The 16273-nt window shown below is 36.0% G+C and overlaps 1 protein-coding gene across 1 annotated transcript; it reads right to left on the bottom strand.

The window, feature by feature from the left end:
- Window positions 1-4685: 4685 nt before the first annotated feature.
- On the bottom strand, window positions 4686-15892 carry LOC110176179 (fatty acyl-CoA reductase wat). Its single transcript, XM_020942426.2, has 11 exons — window positions 15769-15892; window positions 14727-15160; window positions 14484-14612; window positions 12740-12859; window positions 11930-12028; window positions 10913-11069; window positions 8308-8497; window positions 7264-7407; window positions 6716-6835; window positions 5009-5272; window positions 4686-4864 (listed from the first exon to the last, which is right to left on the bottom strand). Exons 1-11 carry the CDS (start codon window positions 15794-15796, stop codon window positions 4753-4755), a joined length of 1797 nt encoding a protein of 598 aa, XP_020798085.2. The 5' UTR covers window positions 15797-15892; the 3' UTR covers window positions 4686-4752.
- Between the last annotated feature and the right edge of the window lie 381 nt (window positions 15893-16273).

Below are 16273 nucleotides of genomic sequence, written 5' to 3'. Positions count from 1 at the left end.
GAGCAAGCGAGGGCGAAAAAGAAAACACCATAAAGTTGAGCTTGGCAAAATTTCCCACATTTGGTTTTCGAGTTCAGGCTTTTCCTTGTTTTTCCACACGGGGGGGAAAGGGGCGCTGGCAACAAAGTTTTCGTAATTGTTTTTGCATTTTGCGGCGCACACATTCGGGAGGGTGCGCCCAAATGTGTCCTTTGGTGTATTAAAAAGTTTTCCTTTCCTTTTTTTTTTGTATTTTTTAGAGGGAAAGCATGAGGCGCTGTTGGGTCGTGGTCCATTGCCCATTAACATTTTATATGCAATTATGATTATTTTACCATTGTGCATTTGCGGTAATCTTTGGGGAGCAAACGTTGAAACGTTGAAAGTTGTGCTGGGCCCCGGCCATTGGTAAATTTAATGGGCGTCAGACGGACCCAGACTGGACCAAAAAAAAAAAGGGAGCTAATGGCTTGGTGGGAGCATAGGAACAGGATATATATATATAGATATATATAGGGAAGAGCAATCGATAAAATGTTCAAGTGGGCAACAAGCACAAGAGCCACATGTTGCTGGGAATTGGTAATTGAAAAGGTGGGAATTTAATTACATTGTTCAGTGATTAAAATCATTGCACATATCAATGACTTGTTTGCTGATTGTATTTTTTGTAATACTTTAATGATTTAATTTATTAGTTGAAGTGACATTTATGTATGATTTTGGGTAGATTTTTATTGTGTTTTAAGTTATGTAGAATAAAAGTCAAAGAGTTTTAATCACAATTCGAGTTTGTTCGCAAAAAGCCAGAAGGACTTGGGTAAAAATTAAGAAAAAGGATAGGATATACTGATGTTTTGAGGATCTCTAAGTTGTAATTTATAGTTTATCCCAGGAATTTAAATTATTTATAGTTTATTTAGGGAATTTACAGTAGTTTCTTTAATATTATGAGGCATTAAGAATGTGTTTGGTAAATACTTTCTTGGATTAGGTTAGTTTTCAATGGGTAATAATTTAGAAAAGTAAAAGTTCTTAAGTAAAACCTTGTTGTAACCACGATTTCATAGGTTTCCTTTTCCATGAATTCGATTTTCCCAAAGAACCATGTCATCACCTGTGCTTTTACTACCACTTTCTTTCCCATTTCCCACCAGTATGAATATATATAGAAGCCTTAACTGTACCTGGGCCTACGGCAAAACCTGACTGACTGCAACCAGCAGCCATTCTGTGGTCATTAGCCCAAACCAAACTTGACTTCTACTCTGGCCTGAGATTTTCTGCAGAATTTGCAAAAAAAAAAAAAAATCAAGGAATGGAGACAGTACAAGAAGCGCCTGGAGATGAGAAGAGAATATAAAAGGGGGTAAAATGTATCCACAAAATGCGATGGCGACACAAATCTTCTTTATTGCTTGCTACGTTTTGCATGCACAGCCTGTCCTAAATGCACTGGGAGAAATATTTAAAGGAAGTCTATTATAATTACGATATATTTTTATATGTCTGTGTATTAAATTTGAGGTTCCCTTGCAATACTTAATTTATTTGAAAATCTGGATGAAACACTGCTTTAATTTGTTAAATATTTTATATATCACAGAAATAAAGTGTAGGAATTTAATTTATTGACTAAATAAATTAAAAATATAAACTAGATTACGTTTTTTCACATAGCTCTTAAAATACATTTTTAAAATAGAAACCCCTTTGCGATAGAATTTTAATCTCTGTGTACTTATGCTCTTGATGTGTAGTTTTGCAGTGTGTCCTGGTGTCCTGCCTCGGTCTGAGTGCGGACTTTGACAAGAGGACATTAGGCTGGGTCCTGGACAAACAACTAATGGCCTTTCGAGGGCATTTTCCCTGGTCACAGGTGCTCCGGCAGCTTACCTTTTGGGACCAGGTTGTTTTAAATTAAAAATCTATACGAACACATACACATATCGGGGACATAACATGCTAAATATTCTTTACATGCTTGTGCTGAATTTTTGTGATTTATGCATTGGGGGGGGGAGAGGTTCCCCATTCAATAATTTTATTGGTTTTTGTGCTAGTTTTGTGGCTTCCACTGCTGCAACTTCTGCTTAAATATTGCGCATACGCCGCATTGCCCATTGCTCAGTGTCCACATGAGCGGACATCCCCTAATGTTGACTTGATTATCAACAGTCGCTGCACATCTCTCACAACTCACATCACACATCTCGCATCTCACATCTCGTATCTCGCATCTGATGCTGCACGTCGCAGCATGTTGCAGCTGGCATTTGACAGTTGATGATGTTGCACATTTCCCACTCGGTTGGTCGGTCGGTTGGTGAGTTTTTGGCTCTTTGGTTGTTGCCATGACCAGACTAATTATGCTCAGCTGTCTGCGGTGCTCACGAATTAGGAGTAACTGATATGTAATTACACTGGCAAGTTTTGGTTTAGCGATAAGAGATTGAATTGTGTGAAAAATGTACAGCGTTTGAGGGAAAATAGTATTAATTTTAATACCTTTTGGGGTTCGTTTTTAATTTCTTTATAGGTTATAGAGTAATAAACCAGTTTATCTTGTTTTTAGTATTTTTTGAACATGTTGTAGCTTGAAAAATATTTAAAAATTGGTTTATAATTATGTTTCTTCAAGATTATAATACTTTTAATTAATTTTCAAAAGAATAGCAAAAGTAAGCTTACTTAAACCAGGTCTTTTGCAGTTTTTTGATTAAATAAAATAAGGCTTAAGGTTAATAGTCACTCTTTTTACATTAAAAAACCTAAACTTACACCAAACCAGCACTATATATCCTTCTAGAATTGTGCTTCAACTGCTTTTTCTTAATTTTAACAGGTTTAAATAGAAATTTTTCAATAAAAGTTTCCCAAATTGGCTCAAAATTACAGCTAAAACGCTTGCCACTTTCTGTGTTAAGAACATATAAGCTTAGATTGAAAAAGCTTTCCTTACATACATGTCCTTGGGAGTCTTCTCCTTGCACTTATGATAATTCTTAAGTATTTTTTTTGGGGGGAGACCCTTTAGAAGGGGAGCCAAAAAAGTCGAAGGAGGCAGCACTTACCTTATCAGAGGGCGCAGGCTGGAAGCTTCGGGAGCTTGGATACGCCACTATCAGGTAGCGGAGCAACTCTGTGCAGCCAAGTGGTAAAAAGTATTCACATTAATTCAAGCAAAAATAAATTATAAAGGCAAAAGGGCCTGCCTCCAGCCCTTACCCTCTCTCCCCCCTCTCCCTCCCCTCGCGCATTGTCGGCGACTTTTCGCTGCGTTGTGCATTTTATGACGTTTAATGTGTTTCTGCTGTCAGCAGCAGAAGTTGCAGTTGCAGTTGCAGTCGCTGCCGGCGTCGACGTAGATGCAACTTTTTTTTCTTGCTGTTTTTTTTTTGCTGTTGTTGTTGTGCTGCCGCGTTGAGTGCATTTTGTTGATTTATAATAAAATAATGTAAAAATATTACACAATAATGAATGCGCTCGGCGCCCTGTTCTTCGTCCTCGTTGTGTCCTTCTTCTTCTTATGTTTCTGTATTTTTTTTGTTGTATTTTGGGATGAAATATGAAAGAAGGAAATGCCCGAGGTGGAAAAAAGTTTCAGCCAAGAATATGAAATATGCGAGAAATAAAACTTTTAACTAAAATTATATATGTATGGTGCCACAAATACATATATCCACTTACACATGTTGGTGGTGGTGTTGGTGTGCCTGTGTGTTTGTATTTGTCATGCTGTTTACGTTCACTTCTTGGTCATAATTTTTACGCGAGAAGGGAAGTTATGGTAGTAGGTACAGGGAATACCCTTTCTAAGATGATTTGGCATATCAAGGGAAAGAGAAAAAGTTGAAATATTAATAATACATCTAGTTTTTACTATATTTATAGATTTTTTATTGTTTTTAGCTAAGTTGAAAAGGGAAATGGTTGAATTTTAAGCTTAAAAAATATGTTTTGGGTATATTTTTCAATTTTTTTTGTTTTATCTGATTTAAACTAGAAAAAGGTAACTAATTGAAGGTTTAAATAAGAGATTTTATATAGCTTTATTCGCTTAATTTGTCTTTAAATAAAAAAACCAACAAATTGTACAAGAAAGTTTTCGAAAAATTTACTTTGGCATACTTTTAGACACCTGAAGGAGAAATTTTCAACAACTTCATATCATAAACACATTTAATAAATTAATCATTTCAAAATGAAATAAATTATTATATATTATATATTTATATATAAAAAATCAAGCATTATTCAAATATTCAATAATCTGTAATTCCCTAAACCTTTTCGGGTTAGAGTAGTGTAACAACTTTACCCACAAGGACCCCTCACTTTTTCGCACTCAAAGTCAAAACATACAGCTCACATTTTGATGCGCTTCGAGATCGTGGCGTCCTTGCAACTTTATCGCACCAGAAATTGCATCATATTTCACAGACCTCAGCGTGACAACAATATATATATATATATAAACATATATGTATATATACATAAACATGTATATATATATATATCTCCAAAGTTCGCGAGAGGTAACTTTACTCTTACCTGGCACCCGTGAGGAGGGGGGAGATTCAACTAAGACGACTGTCAGCGCGCGAACATGCAAGGGAAAAAAGTTGTCAAAAGTTTCACGCCACACGGCGTATGAGTAATGCCAGACAAAAGTCAGAAAAATAAGATGAGAAGATGGGTTGTGCTGCTTTAAGAATCGCTCAATTTATTAAAAGAGTAAAGCCATCGTTTGATTATAATTTATAACGATGCTCAGAGCGCAATCTTTGGCATAATTTTGAAAATCCTGAGATAAACTTTGAGCATGCACATAATTAATGAAAGACCAAATGTCGTCTTTAGCAGCGTGTGCAAAAGGAGCATCCTGGGCAAGTCCAGTTACAGATGCATCAGAGGCAGGAGGCAGGAGGCAGGCATGCAAAAGGGAGTAAACAAAGTGTAATTAAAAACTACTTAGCGAAGCATCCCTCCGTGCAAGGCAGCGCACCTGAAAGAGAGTCAGACTCACCTGCGATAAATAGTTTTGCGCTGCTGTAATTTATTATCGTTAGCGCTATCCTTGAAGAAGTAGCGCCTGATGCCACTGAGGTATGAGCGGAAATATTCGCTCCAATTAATCGTCGCAATGTTGAACTGCAGCACCGAGCGCTCCTCCTTTGGCAGCATTGCGTTCAATTCGTCAATGTTGCGATGGGAAAATTGCCATTCCTTCAGTCCGAACCAAGCCATCATGTCGATTATGCGAGAGATTTTCTTGTAAGCCTTCACATAGCTGCACAGTGAATAAAATTTTGGTATTAAAATAACAGAAAATAGTTTAAAACTTAAGATATGATATGATATGATATAGTTTTAAGTGGTTTCTTAAATGCTTTCCCGCCTTAAATTTAACCAATTTAAGGAATACAAAAATATTAAACCAGAGTTGCACTAATTTTCGAATATATATATTTAAATCCTCTAGAGCTGTTTCCCTTTGAAGCAATTTTATGATTGTTAATATCATAATAATACCGATACTTATTTCAAGGATGCTTTTCCACCCCCTCCAGAGCAGTATTGCCAAAGGAGAAAAGGATATATGCAAAGGACTAACTGCATGTAGAGATAGTTGTCGATGTGTTTGCTAATTGGTTGAAACTGAAGCTGTTGTGTAGTCTAGGTTGGGTTTCACCTTCATAAATAAATGGCAAAATGCTGAGTCTAATGCGCTCTAATTGCAATTTGTTAAATATTACGTATACGCTGGCAACCAAAGAAGCTTGCCAAGTGGGTTTTGTCCTTGTGCTTATTTCAAAATAACGAAGTGGTTGTGCTCTTTTCTTAGTATATATTAAATGATATTGAGTGAGGATTTTACAAATTTTGTAATGTTTTCTTTTAATTATATAAAGGAATTGTTTATGTTGGGATAATTACAGAGAAGCTTATTTATATTTGCATAAAAGCTTAATTTGAGATTCAATCGTATATTAGGAAGATTAAGATCATAACTCAGGTACAACATTTAAAGCTAAGAAAAGCTGAGATTACTTTGAAGATTGTAGGGAAATTAAAAAGGAAAGAGAAGCAGGAATTCGTTAAAGGATTGTAGGGAAGTTCCCCTTAATTCTTGAAGGATTCCTAGAGTAGGAGGGATTATAGGGAATTTTCCTGAACTTTTTTAACTAATCTCTAATTCTCTTTGAAACTTTAAAGAAATGTAACTCATGACTTTGTTTCTTAGTAAATTAATGCAACATATATTTTTATTATTTAATATTCATCACCCAAACAGGCACGTGCCTGGTGTCATACGGGCCACTTGAATGTGCTGACCTTAGTGCATCAACGTCCAAGAATATAATTCTCCCAAAAATCGATTACTAGTTCCTATTTATATAGCATTCTAACTTTCTATAGTTAAATTCACCTCAATTTTCCCTTTTATTCTTTACAAACTTGATGCAATAGAAGAAACACTCGATGAAATACCCTTTACAGGTCATTCAATTGCCTTTCCATGTACCATTTAAAATCCATTCAATGTAGCCAGGATTCCCGAAAACCACCACCACCCACACACACTGCCACTTTTGCCACCTTGGAGAACATATTCTCGATGAGGGGGGCAGGGCGGGAATCTGCGGGCGGGAGGGCGTGGCATTTGGCAATGGCATTTGTGTGAGAGGAGCAGGTGAATCGATGGGTGAGGTGTGTGTGTGGCTCTACTTACATGCGCTTTTGTCCGGTGACCATGGCAATTAAATCTAAAATATAAGCTGGGATATTGTGCAAGAAAAATGCAATTGCACAATGCAGAGGCTTCGATGGTATTATAACGTACGAGAAGCACCTGTGACAATAATGCGGTCGATCGAAGGACACACGCAGGCAGGACGATGGTCGAGGGGTCGAGGATTCAGCGATTCCGTGTGGCATTTGGGTTTCGATTTGGTTTAGTTGTTCCAGTTTGCAAACCGGGTTTTCAGTTCGATTTTTATATATATTTTTTGTTTTTGAATTTTCGTTCCGGTTTCGTTGTTTTAAGGTATTAGCAGAGCATAGATAAATTTTCCATTCGCAAAAATTCGGCAATATTTAAGCATTGGATTAGACATGCATACAATATGGCATGGCAAGCGGTTCAATGTTGATTTATTTTTTCAGTTTTTCGTTTTTTTTTTTTTGGGGCGGGGGGGTTAAAAAATTCAATAAAGAATATTTATTTTAAAAGTTGTATAGATATGATTGCGTTTCTGTGTGTGTTCGCGTTAAACTCACCAAAGCGCCTTGTCGAACGGTTCGTGGAATCCTTTGCGCGACAGGTGCATATACTGGCCCCAGGTGATATTGTTCACGTCGGACACGTAGTTGTATACGGGTAGCTCTGATTTTTCAATCACCTTACTTTCACGAAGCATAAATCTGTGCGAAAAATATGAGGAAACTTTAGTAGAGGTTTTAAGGAGAAAGAAAATGTAATTTGGTGGTGCAAAAAGTTAAGGTTTTTTTGGTAATTAAGTAAGGTATTTTGTTGTTAAAAATTCTAATAAATAAATGGGGATGGAAAGACTTTACTAAAGTCTTATAAACCCATAAAAAGGTGTCAAAAATGAGGCTTAAACATATTCAATTGTAGTTATAAGATGAATTTACAGTGAACTTGGCACCTCAAAAATTTCACTGCATACTTTTAAAGACGATTTAAATGGCTTTAAAACCTTTAGGGGTTTCTGGAGTATCCTAGGTTTTTGCTGACCTTTTTAGGAATAATTTATGGTGGTATAAATAAGTATTTATTTATTTATACAAAAATTAATTTGGTTTAAATAAATAAATTTGGTATTTATTAAATTGAATTACCATATATATTTGCATTGTTATAGATTGTAAAAACCCTTATAATTTCTGCAACATATTATAGTAGACTTGTTAAGAAATATAAACAAAGTTAACTATTGGTAATAGCACATAACCCAGGAGGCACTTTTAAAAATTTTAAATAAAAGAAACTGCATCTCTTAACCCAGCGAACTTAATTCCATTCCTTCTTCAGTCCCACGGACATTATCTGCGGGAAACCTTTGGTCCTGCTTAATTTCTCTGCTCTCGTATTTACAAATTTCCACCTTCTTGCTGATGATGCTTCTGGAGCTTTTCCTGCTCCTGCTCCTGCCGCTCCTGGCGAACCAGTTATCAGCTTGCGGTGTGGAACTCTTTTGCAACTTTTACACATCCTCGGGCACCGCTTCAGCTGCAAGGATCCCCGGGTGTTTGTGCTGTGTGTACTTTTTTTTATATGTATGTGTGTGTGTAAGGACTAACCTTCGGGATATATCCCAAGCGGTTGCTATCATGGCATTCACCACATAATCGGCGGGGACCATATTCGCCTTGCAGCTGGCCATGCCGTAAATGCAACGGACGAGTCCCCGGGCAGACCAAGTGCATAAACCTGATGGCCCGTACAAATTATCAGTCCAGCCGGGAAATGGATCCTTGTACGTTGACATTACTGCGAATAAATAAGAATTAATGGCTGCTTTGTTCGCTTCGGCCATTGCCGCAGAATCGTAGACTAAAGGGAAAGCCAGCGACCGTGAGAGAGAGAGAGTATCCTTGTTGATTTTAGCCAACGTCAAAGCGATAATGGTAGTAGAGGCAGACGCAGACGCGACGAACGGTCCAGCCAGTGTACTAGCAGCATCCAAACCAGAAAACTCATTCTCCCAGAAAACCCATTCTACCAGGAACTCATCTTCCTTCTTCAACTCCATTCCCAACATCCCCGCCTTCCATTTGCCATTTGCTAACTGATATGCCTGACTCCCGATTGCAAGTTTTCGACTTGATTTTTTCTAAAATACTCTTAAATCGAAAGGAGTTGATACGGTAGGATATGAGGGAACTGAACTAAAAACTAAAATATCTAAGGTTTGGAAAGATTATAAATACAATATTCAATAGAAAGAGTATTTAATTAATGCTAATCAGGCAATTATAAGAAAGTGATATTATTAAAGACCATTAAGGGAAATAATGTAAAACCAAAAAGGAAGTTTGCAATTGAATCATAGGATCGAAAGGGAAATCGATCTTAACTAAGCTTAAAATCGATATTTATCGAATATTTTATAGAAAAATTTTTCCGACAAATTAAATATTTAAATGGTCATAACTAAATGAAATAAACATTAATTTTAATTCGGAAAGTTTCTCTATGCTAGTTTTTATCAGGTTAATAATCTGGTACTCACATTAAAATTTTAAAATTTTTTTTAATTTTTGGCTTTTTTTTTGACAATTTTAACGATTTAACCCTTATCAAATTTTGGAAAAAATTGAAAATTAGTTTTTTTCTTTCTAACATAGCTAGAACGATTCGGCTTTTGATGCTGATCAAGAATATGTATGATTTATAGGGTCGGAAATGATTCCTTTATAGGGTTACAAGCTTCTGACTGAAATTATAATACACGGCAAAGGTATATATATATATATAAAGTTAGTAACTGATCATACATACTATTTGGGTATAGATACTTACTGTTCATAGATACTTACTCTTCAGAGTTACTCACGGCTCTTAGTTACTTAATTAAATAGCTCGCGTTTCTCTCTGCCTCTCCCCATCTCTCTCTATGCCTATTGCTCTATTTTAATCTCTAGAAGCATCTGCTTCTCTCCCACGCACTCTCACTCACATTCTCTTCTCTGCTCCACTCTCTCCTCGGGAACTATAAATAGAGGCGCTGAGGTCGCGCGCGCCTCAGTCTGTCCTAGGGGTACCTAGTGTTAACATCGATAGTGATAGTGCAAGTGATCACCCTTTGAGACCAAAAATATGACGTGGCCAATGCAATGGATCTGGATGACCACTATCATACATAATTATACAGGAAAATATATTTATTAATATATATTTTAATAAGTATATATATATATATATATATAAATATATTTATATAATTCTATTTCAATAAGTCAAAAATAATAATGATTAATATTTCTGTTAAGATTTCAAGAGCTTATAATATGGATTGATTAATTTTGAAGTTTTAAGACTTTAAGAAGTTGCATAAAATACAAATTTTTTCTATGAGGTTATACAATATTAATATATATATTAATAATTATTTTTTAAATACATAATGTACAAGTTAGAGAACTCTGAAATTCTACCCGATTAGAATAAAAAACTATCTGTGGCCATTGCCATTCTCGTTTGCAGAGGCAGCTTAGGATGCAGCTGCATGAGGACAATGCTTTGGCATTTTTGTGTTAAAATAAATGAAAATTTGTTTGTGCTTTGTTCCTCGAGAGCTTTGTGGGCTAGAAGGAGGAGGAGGAGGAGGAGGATGAGGATCCCTTACTCCTTAAACTCCTCATCCCCAGAGCACTGAGACAGTGGAAAATCCAAGTCAGCCATCCTTTTGCTCTCCTCCACTCCTTGTTACGTTTCGTTCGTTACGTTACGTTGCGTTTGGTTCCCTTGCTGCTGGAGCAGAACACAAACAAAGAAACAGAAAACTATAATAAAAAAAATGAGGGAAAACCAAAAAAAAATAAAAAAAAAACTTTTTTCCACATGCATTTATCTGGAAAAACCCCCAAGTCCCGCTCTCTAAAACCTCCCCTCTTGCTACCGAATGAAGACAGCTCTTTTGGCTATTTTTCACAAAATTTTAAATATTCCGTTTTTGCCGAGCTTTTGGCCAGCTTCTTCTTGGCCAGATCCTCGAGGGGGATCCCTGGCAATGCAGGAAATGTTTCTTGTGTGTTTTTGTTTACACAGCACTGTGGCCGTCTGCCCTTGGGTATTTGTGCTAATTATCTGACAATTAGTTTGTTAAGTCAAGTCTGAAACCGCAATAAATATTCCGTACCCCAGTATTTCCCCCTGTTCCCCTCTGTAGACACACACACTCACCTATGGGTGGTCGAAAGATACCCGCCGGCATGTGAAATGCCCGGTGATTCACCAGATTCTCGGCACACTTCTTGGTCATGGTGTAGGTGTTGGGCATTTGGCCAATTAGGCAATGCCGCATCTTCTCCAGCGTTTCGTCGTCGAAAGTGCGATAGATCTGTGATGTGAATACATTTTTCCAATTTAAATAAACTGTCATATCGCACATCAAATATAATATTCAAGGCTTAAGGTTTTTATTTGTTTTGTACCCTGTAATGGGGATACGGATAGGGTATATTGAGATTACATTTTGGCATGAAATTATAGAGAAAACACTTTTAAATTTAGGCTTACGATAAGGTTTAACACAAATAAAGCAATGTAATTATCAAATTAAAGGTAAACTTTTTAAAATTGTTAAAAAAATAAAATAAAATAAAAAAGTTCTTAAAGAAATTGTATAAAATATGATTTAGAAAAATGTACAAGGTGCTAATAAAATCATAAAATTATCTTTTCTAACTTATTTAATGTTCCTTGTTTTTGTACGATACCTTTATAGTTAAAATATTTAAATCCCTGATGTTTTGTGATATCGCACATCAAATTTGATATTCAGCGATTTTTATTTTTCATTTGGTATACCCTTTTATAGAGACATAAAAAGTTGTTTCGGGACTAAGCCCACTTTGAATTTATAAATGTTTGCAGAAATCATTTTAAAATTTGGGTTTATGATAAGATTAAAAGCATAAAAACGCAAATAGGAAAATGGAAGGTATACTTTTTATAAACTATCAGTGAAATAATAGAAGGAGAACTGTTTAACAGATATAATTAAATATAGTTTAGGAAAAGTACAAGTTGTTTATAACATTAAATCATAATTATTTCTTATTTCTAAGCATTTTATATTGAGTTTGCATTTATAAAGTCCTTCCCACCGGGTACCTTTGTAGTCTACAAACTTAATCCCCAAAGTTCTTAACTATTTTTGGGATATTTCAATTTTTTTACCTGTGAGCATTAACCAACCTGCATGATTTTTTCGTATCCAATTTCGTTCTCGTACACTTGTTCCTTGATAAATTTGCGATTGCAGTTGCAGTACAGTGTCGAAATGTGTACGAATGACTGTGCCCACGGGATACGTTGATATATTGGTTGAAATTTTACGAGGAGAGTTGAGGAGAGGTGAGGAGAGCACGCATGTCGTATGTTGATTGAATTGTGTTGGAAAATTGTATGCCCGCCAACGCCAACGTAAAATATGCAACGTCCAAATAAGTCGCGGGAAAACGGAAAACGAGATTCGAGATGTGGCGGGGGGGTGGAAAAACAGTACGTAAATATTACAATTCATACTCAAATATTTTCTGCATGCATTCAGACACGGGAATTATGTATTTTGGTTACTTAAATGTGCGATATATGAATATTTAACATTTATTTTATCGCTGTTTATTTTCACTAATGGATATGTGTGGTGGCGAACGTTGAACGGACAGCTGGGATGGCAAATAAATGTGGCTTTAAAATGACTTAAATACTATAAGTCCCTGGTATTTATCGGTAATGAAATGCAATGAATTTATTGAAAATTATTATAAATAAAGGAGTATAATTATTTAAAAGATTACATTAACGAAGTAAAGCAGATAATTATGTAGTTTAAGGGATGACATTTGTAGGATTTCCTTAAATTACTAAGATATAATAACACTTTTTAAAGAAATTTATAATAAATACTGCTATCTTAGGGTTGTTCAATAATTTTCAAATTTTCAAATTCATGTGTCACGAAATTAATTTTCATTACATCTTTTCAATGAGTTTAAATCTCACCTTTAACTGCTTCATTTCCATGGCCAAGTCGAGTATCTTTTTCGTGCCAAGAACATTAATGTCAATGGCATCGCTCAGTTTCTCATTGAATTTCACCGAAGCCACAACATTGAAGACAATCTACAGGCGAAGCAGATATATATCAGACCCACGAATTGTAATGCATATTAAAAAATGGAAAGAACAAAAAAAAAGGAGAAAAATTCAGCATCAAGGCAGAGCTCATGCAAAATGCACAAAAGAGATGTGCATACAAAACAGAAACAGATAGTGATGGGATTGAATATACTATTTTATAAGGTTATTTTATATATAAAATAAATAGAATTGGGAGAAATGTAGAATATGTTGTCAAAATTACACTTTTCTAAACCAAATCTTAAGTATATTGCCTTAAAAATCGGTTAAGGTATTCGAGAAACTTAAATTCTTGGTATGTTAGTTTATAAATATCACATAATATTTTTAAGAAATGTTCCTAGATTACTATAGTTTAGAAAACTTAGTCCCTTGACCATCACTGTCAACAGGTACATCAGTGATCTGCCACTGAAAGTGTGGTCTGCATTCAATGATAACCTCCTCCAAGTCAGCACACAAAATGCGGAAAAAACTAGAGAACTTTCCATGGTTCTAGGACAGAAAATCGGACAGGAGCTAAAACTGAAGCTGAAGCTGGAATCCTGCAGTGCCAACGCGTGCATTGAACATCGACAACAAAGCAATTTCAGCTTAAAACAGTGCCAGCGAACTCTAAGCAGAAACAGACCCAGGACCGAGTGACTTGTATGCAAAATGTTTTTGCAAACAGCATGGAGGGGCAAAAAATAAATAAAAAGAACCCACCGGATGCGGAAGTGGGAGTTGGTATGAGAATAAGGATGAGAATGAGGATGCAACCCGGTTGGCAGGACAATGGCTCGCGCATGCCGAGCACTTGAAGCATGCACAGGAATTTTCATTTATTTATATATTGTGTTTTATAACCAACAGCAGAAGGAGCAACAGCAATGGTAACAGCAACCAGCAACAGGAGCAGGATGCTCTACACATTTTCACAGTTTTACGTGGCATCGGGGCTTTTTTCAATTTTTGTTGAAAAGTAGAATGCATATATGTATATACATATCGGAGGGCCTCTTGTGATCAGCAAAAAAATAAAAAATACAAAAAAGCAAAAGAAATAAACTGACTGCCTGGCTGGTGTTGTCGTAAACACTGCGCCTGCCTTTGGCATGCAACGTTTTACGTATACGTAATGCACAAACCAGAAAGGTGAAAGAGGGAGGCAAAGATAACCATAGATGCACTTGAAGAAATTTCGTACTAAGACAAGAAGAAAATATAGGTGAATAAAGGTTAAAAATCCAAGAAATTTAGATAGGAATCTGCAAGTCTCATCTTATTTATAAAGATCTTAAAGTAAGAGTTTAATAAGTATTGCAATATATACTTTCTCTAAAATATTATTATAGATTTTACCATTTAAAATTCTATAATTTTCCTACAATATATATATATATGAATTTCTTAAAGTGTAAATAGATATAGACAGACAGGAATCGGGAGGAACCATCCAGATAGGCAAACACAACAAAAGCCCATGAAAAGTTTCTCACACAAAAAGTTCATTGATTGAATTGCCTGCAGTGGAGAAGGAGGGACGAGGGCGAGGGGCAGGTGCAACAGGATCGGTAGTGAAGTATATATGTATATATAGTCAGCCAGGGAGGAACTTACTCACCTGGACCTCAGACGAGAGCATTGCTCGGTCGGCGGAATCAATGTCCAGGTCGATGGCACTGTAATCAGCGCGTATCGGATGCACCTTCTCCAACAATTGTGGTGACTCCTCGCGCAGTCTATTGAATATCTGTTTGGATGAAAGGATATGGGAGGGGGAACGCTTTTATTCCACATTGTTGTTGCTGGGAATTGACAGGCTTCCGGGAAAAACCCCCTCTTGTTTCTCTCCACCGACACTTACCGATTCATTGAAAAATCCCTGCAAACGCTCCTGTATACTCATGCTGTCCTTGCTGCGTATCAGCATGTAGATTTTACGCAATCCAAACGACCGGAGCAATTTCTCTGTTAACACTTTACCCACGAACCCAGTGCCGCCTGTAATGAGTACGGTGGCATCTCTATAGAAATCTGTAACCGGCATTTCACTGACACTGGACGGGATGCTGCCACTCCCAGTCACAGTCACATTTCCACATTCACTTCCATCGACACTGTTTGTTCTCATGCTTGAGGTTGCCTCCTGGAAGAGTTGCTCCTGCTCCTGCTCCTGGTTCTGGTCCTGTTCCTCCTCTGCCTCTGGCTCCTCTTCCCCTGGCGCCATTTCGTGGCCATTGCCACTTTCATGGCTACTGCGACGCGAGGAGCTGGTTGATGAAAAGGCCTTCCGGTTGGCTATTTAGGGGATAATTTAAAAGGTTTTAAGGAAAATTAGGAATTGTAATTAAATACATGGAGATATAGTTTTTTAATGTTTCAAATTCTTATAAAAAGAAAAATCAATACAAATTAAGCTAAGTAAACATTCTGGAACTAGAATTAGTCTTTGTAAATTATAGATATTCGATGGATCGCTAGTCTGGCTTGAATATATGAATGGAAATTATATATATAAAACATATTTTCATTGAAAAATAGGTTCGTGTTGTTAAAAATCGATCTATCTATGTTAATCTATGTTGTCTCTAAAATATTACACCAAGAAATCCATGAACAATTTAAAATATATATATATATAAATGCCTATAAAGATCCTTCGCTTACTCATTAGTTAACAAGAACTGTATTTATTTCTACGTTTCTCTCATAAAATTCATAGTTAAATATTAGTGTTCATGATATTTTCTAAGAATATAATATTATTTTGGTTTGATTTAATGATAATAATACAAGTTCCAAGGCATCACCTGATTTAACTTCGTATATCTTTGACGTAGATTTGATGTATCTTATTATTATATTTATTTATTTTATTAATCTTACAAAAGTTGAACTAAACTCACTTTTATTGGGACTCCTTGCGTCGTGCATATTTTAGTTTTTTATAATCCAAAAAAATCGAACTGTTCACTTCAAGGGTAAAAAGCACATTGACAAGTTTTCAATTTCAATGCGGTTTAAAAACTGGGACTTTAATCAATAAACGACAGACATGTATCGAAAAGATTTTCCCACCGTATGTCAATTATATAAATATGAAATATATATATCCGTACAACGTCAGTTCTAACCCAATTATATATACTATATATCACCTATATCCTGTTGTGTGTGTATGTAGTATAGTATAAAGTGCAGGGGCTGGACTTTATTCTATAGTTTTTTCATTTTTTTTTTTGTTTTAAATGTGTGCTGCGGGCTCTGGCTGACATTGTGGTTGCATTTGACCTGATGACCTGGCCGCCGGATGTCTGGCGTCCTTTTCACTGGCCGACACTCCCTTCGCTTGTCCCTTCCCCTCCCTTCTTCACTCGTTGAGCCATTTTAAACAATGTTAATTATTCAATT

This window comes from Drosophila serrata, unplaced genomic scaffold (genome assembly GCF_035046125.1).
Source record: "Drosophila serrata isolate PLE 108 unplaced genomic scaffold, ASM3504612v1 contig_272, whole genome shotgun sequence".
Taxonomy (NCBI): domain Eukaryota; kingdom Metazoa; phylum Arthropoda; class Insecta; order Diptera; family Drosophilidae; genus Drosophila; species Drosophila serrata.
The sequence above is the reverse complement of the archived record's forward strand: the minus strand, read 5'-3'. Positions and strand labels throughout refer to the sequence as shown.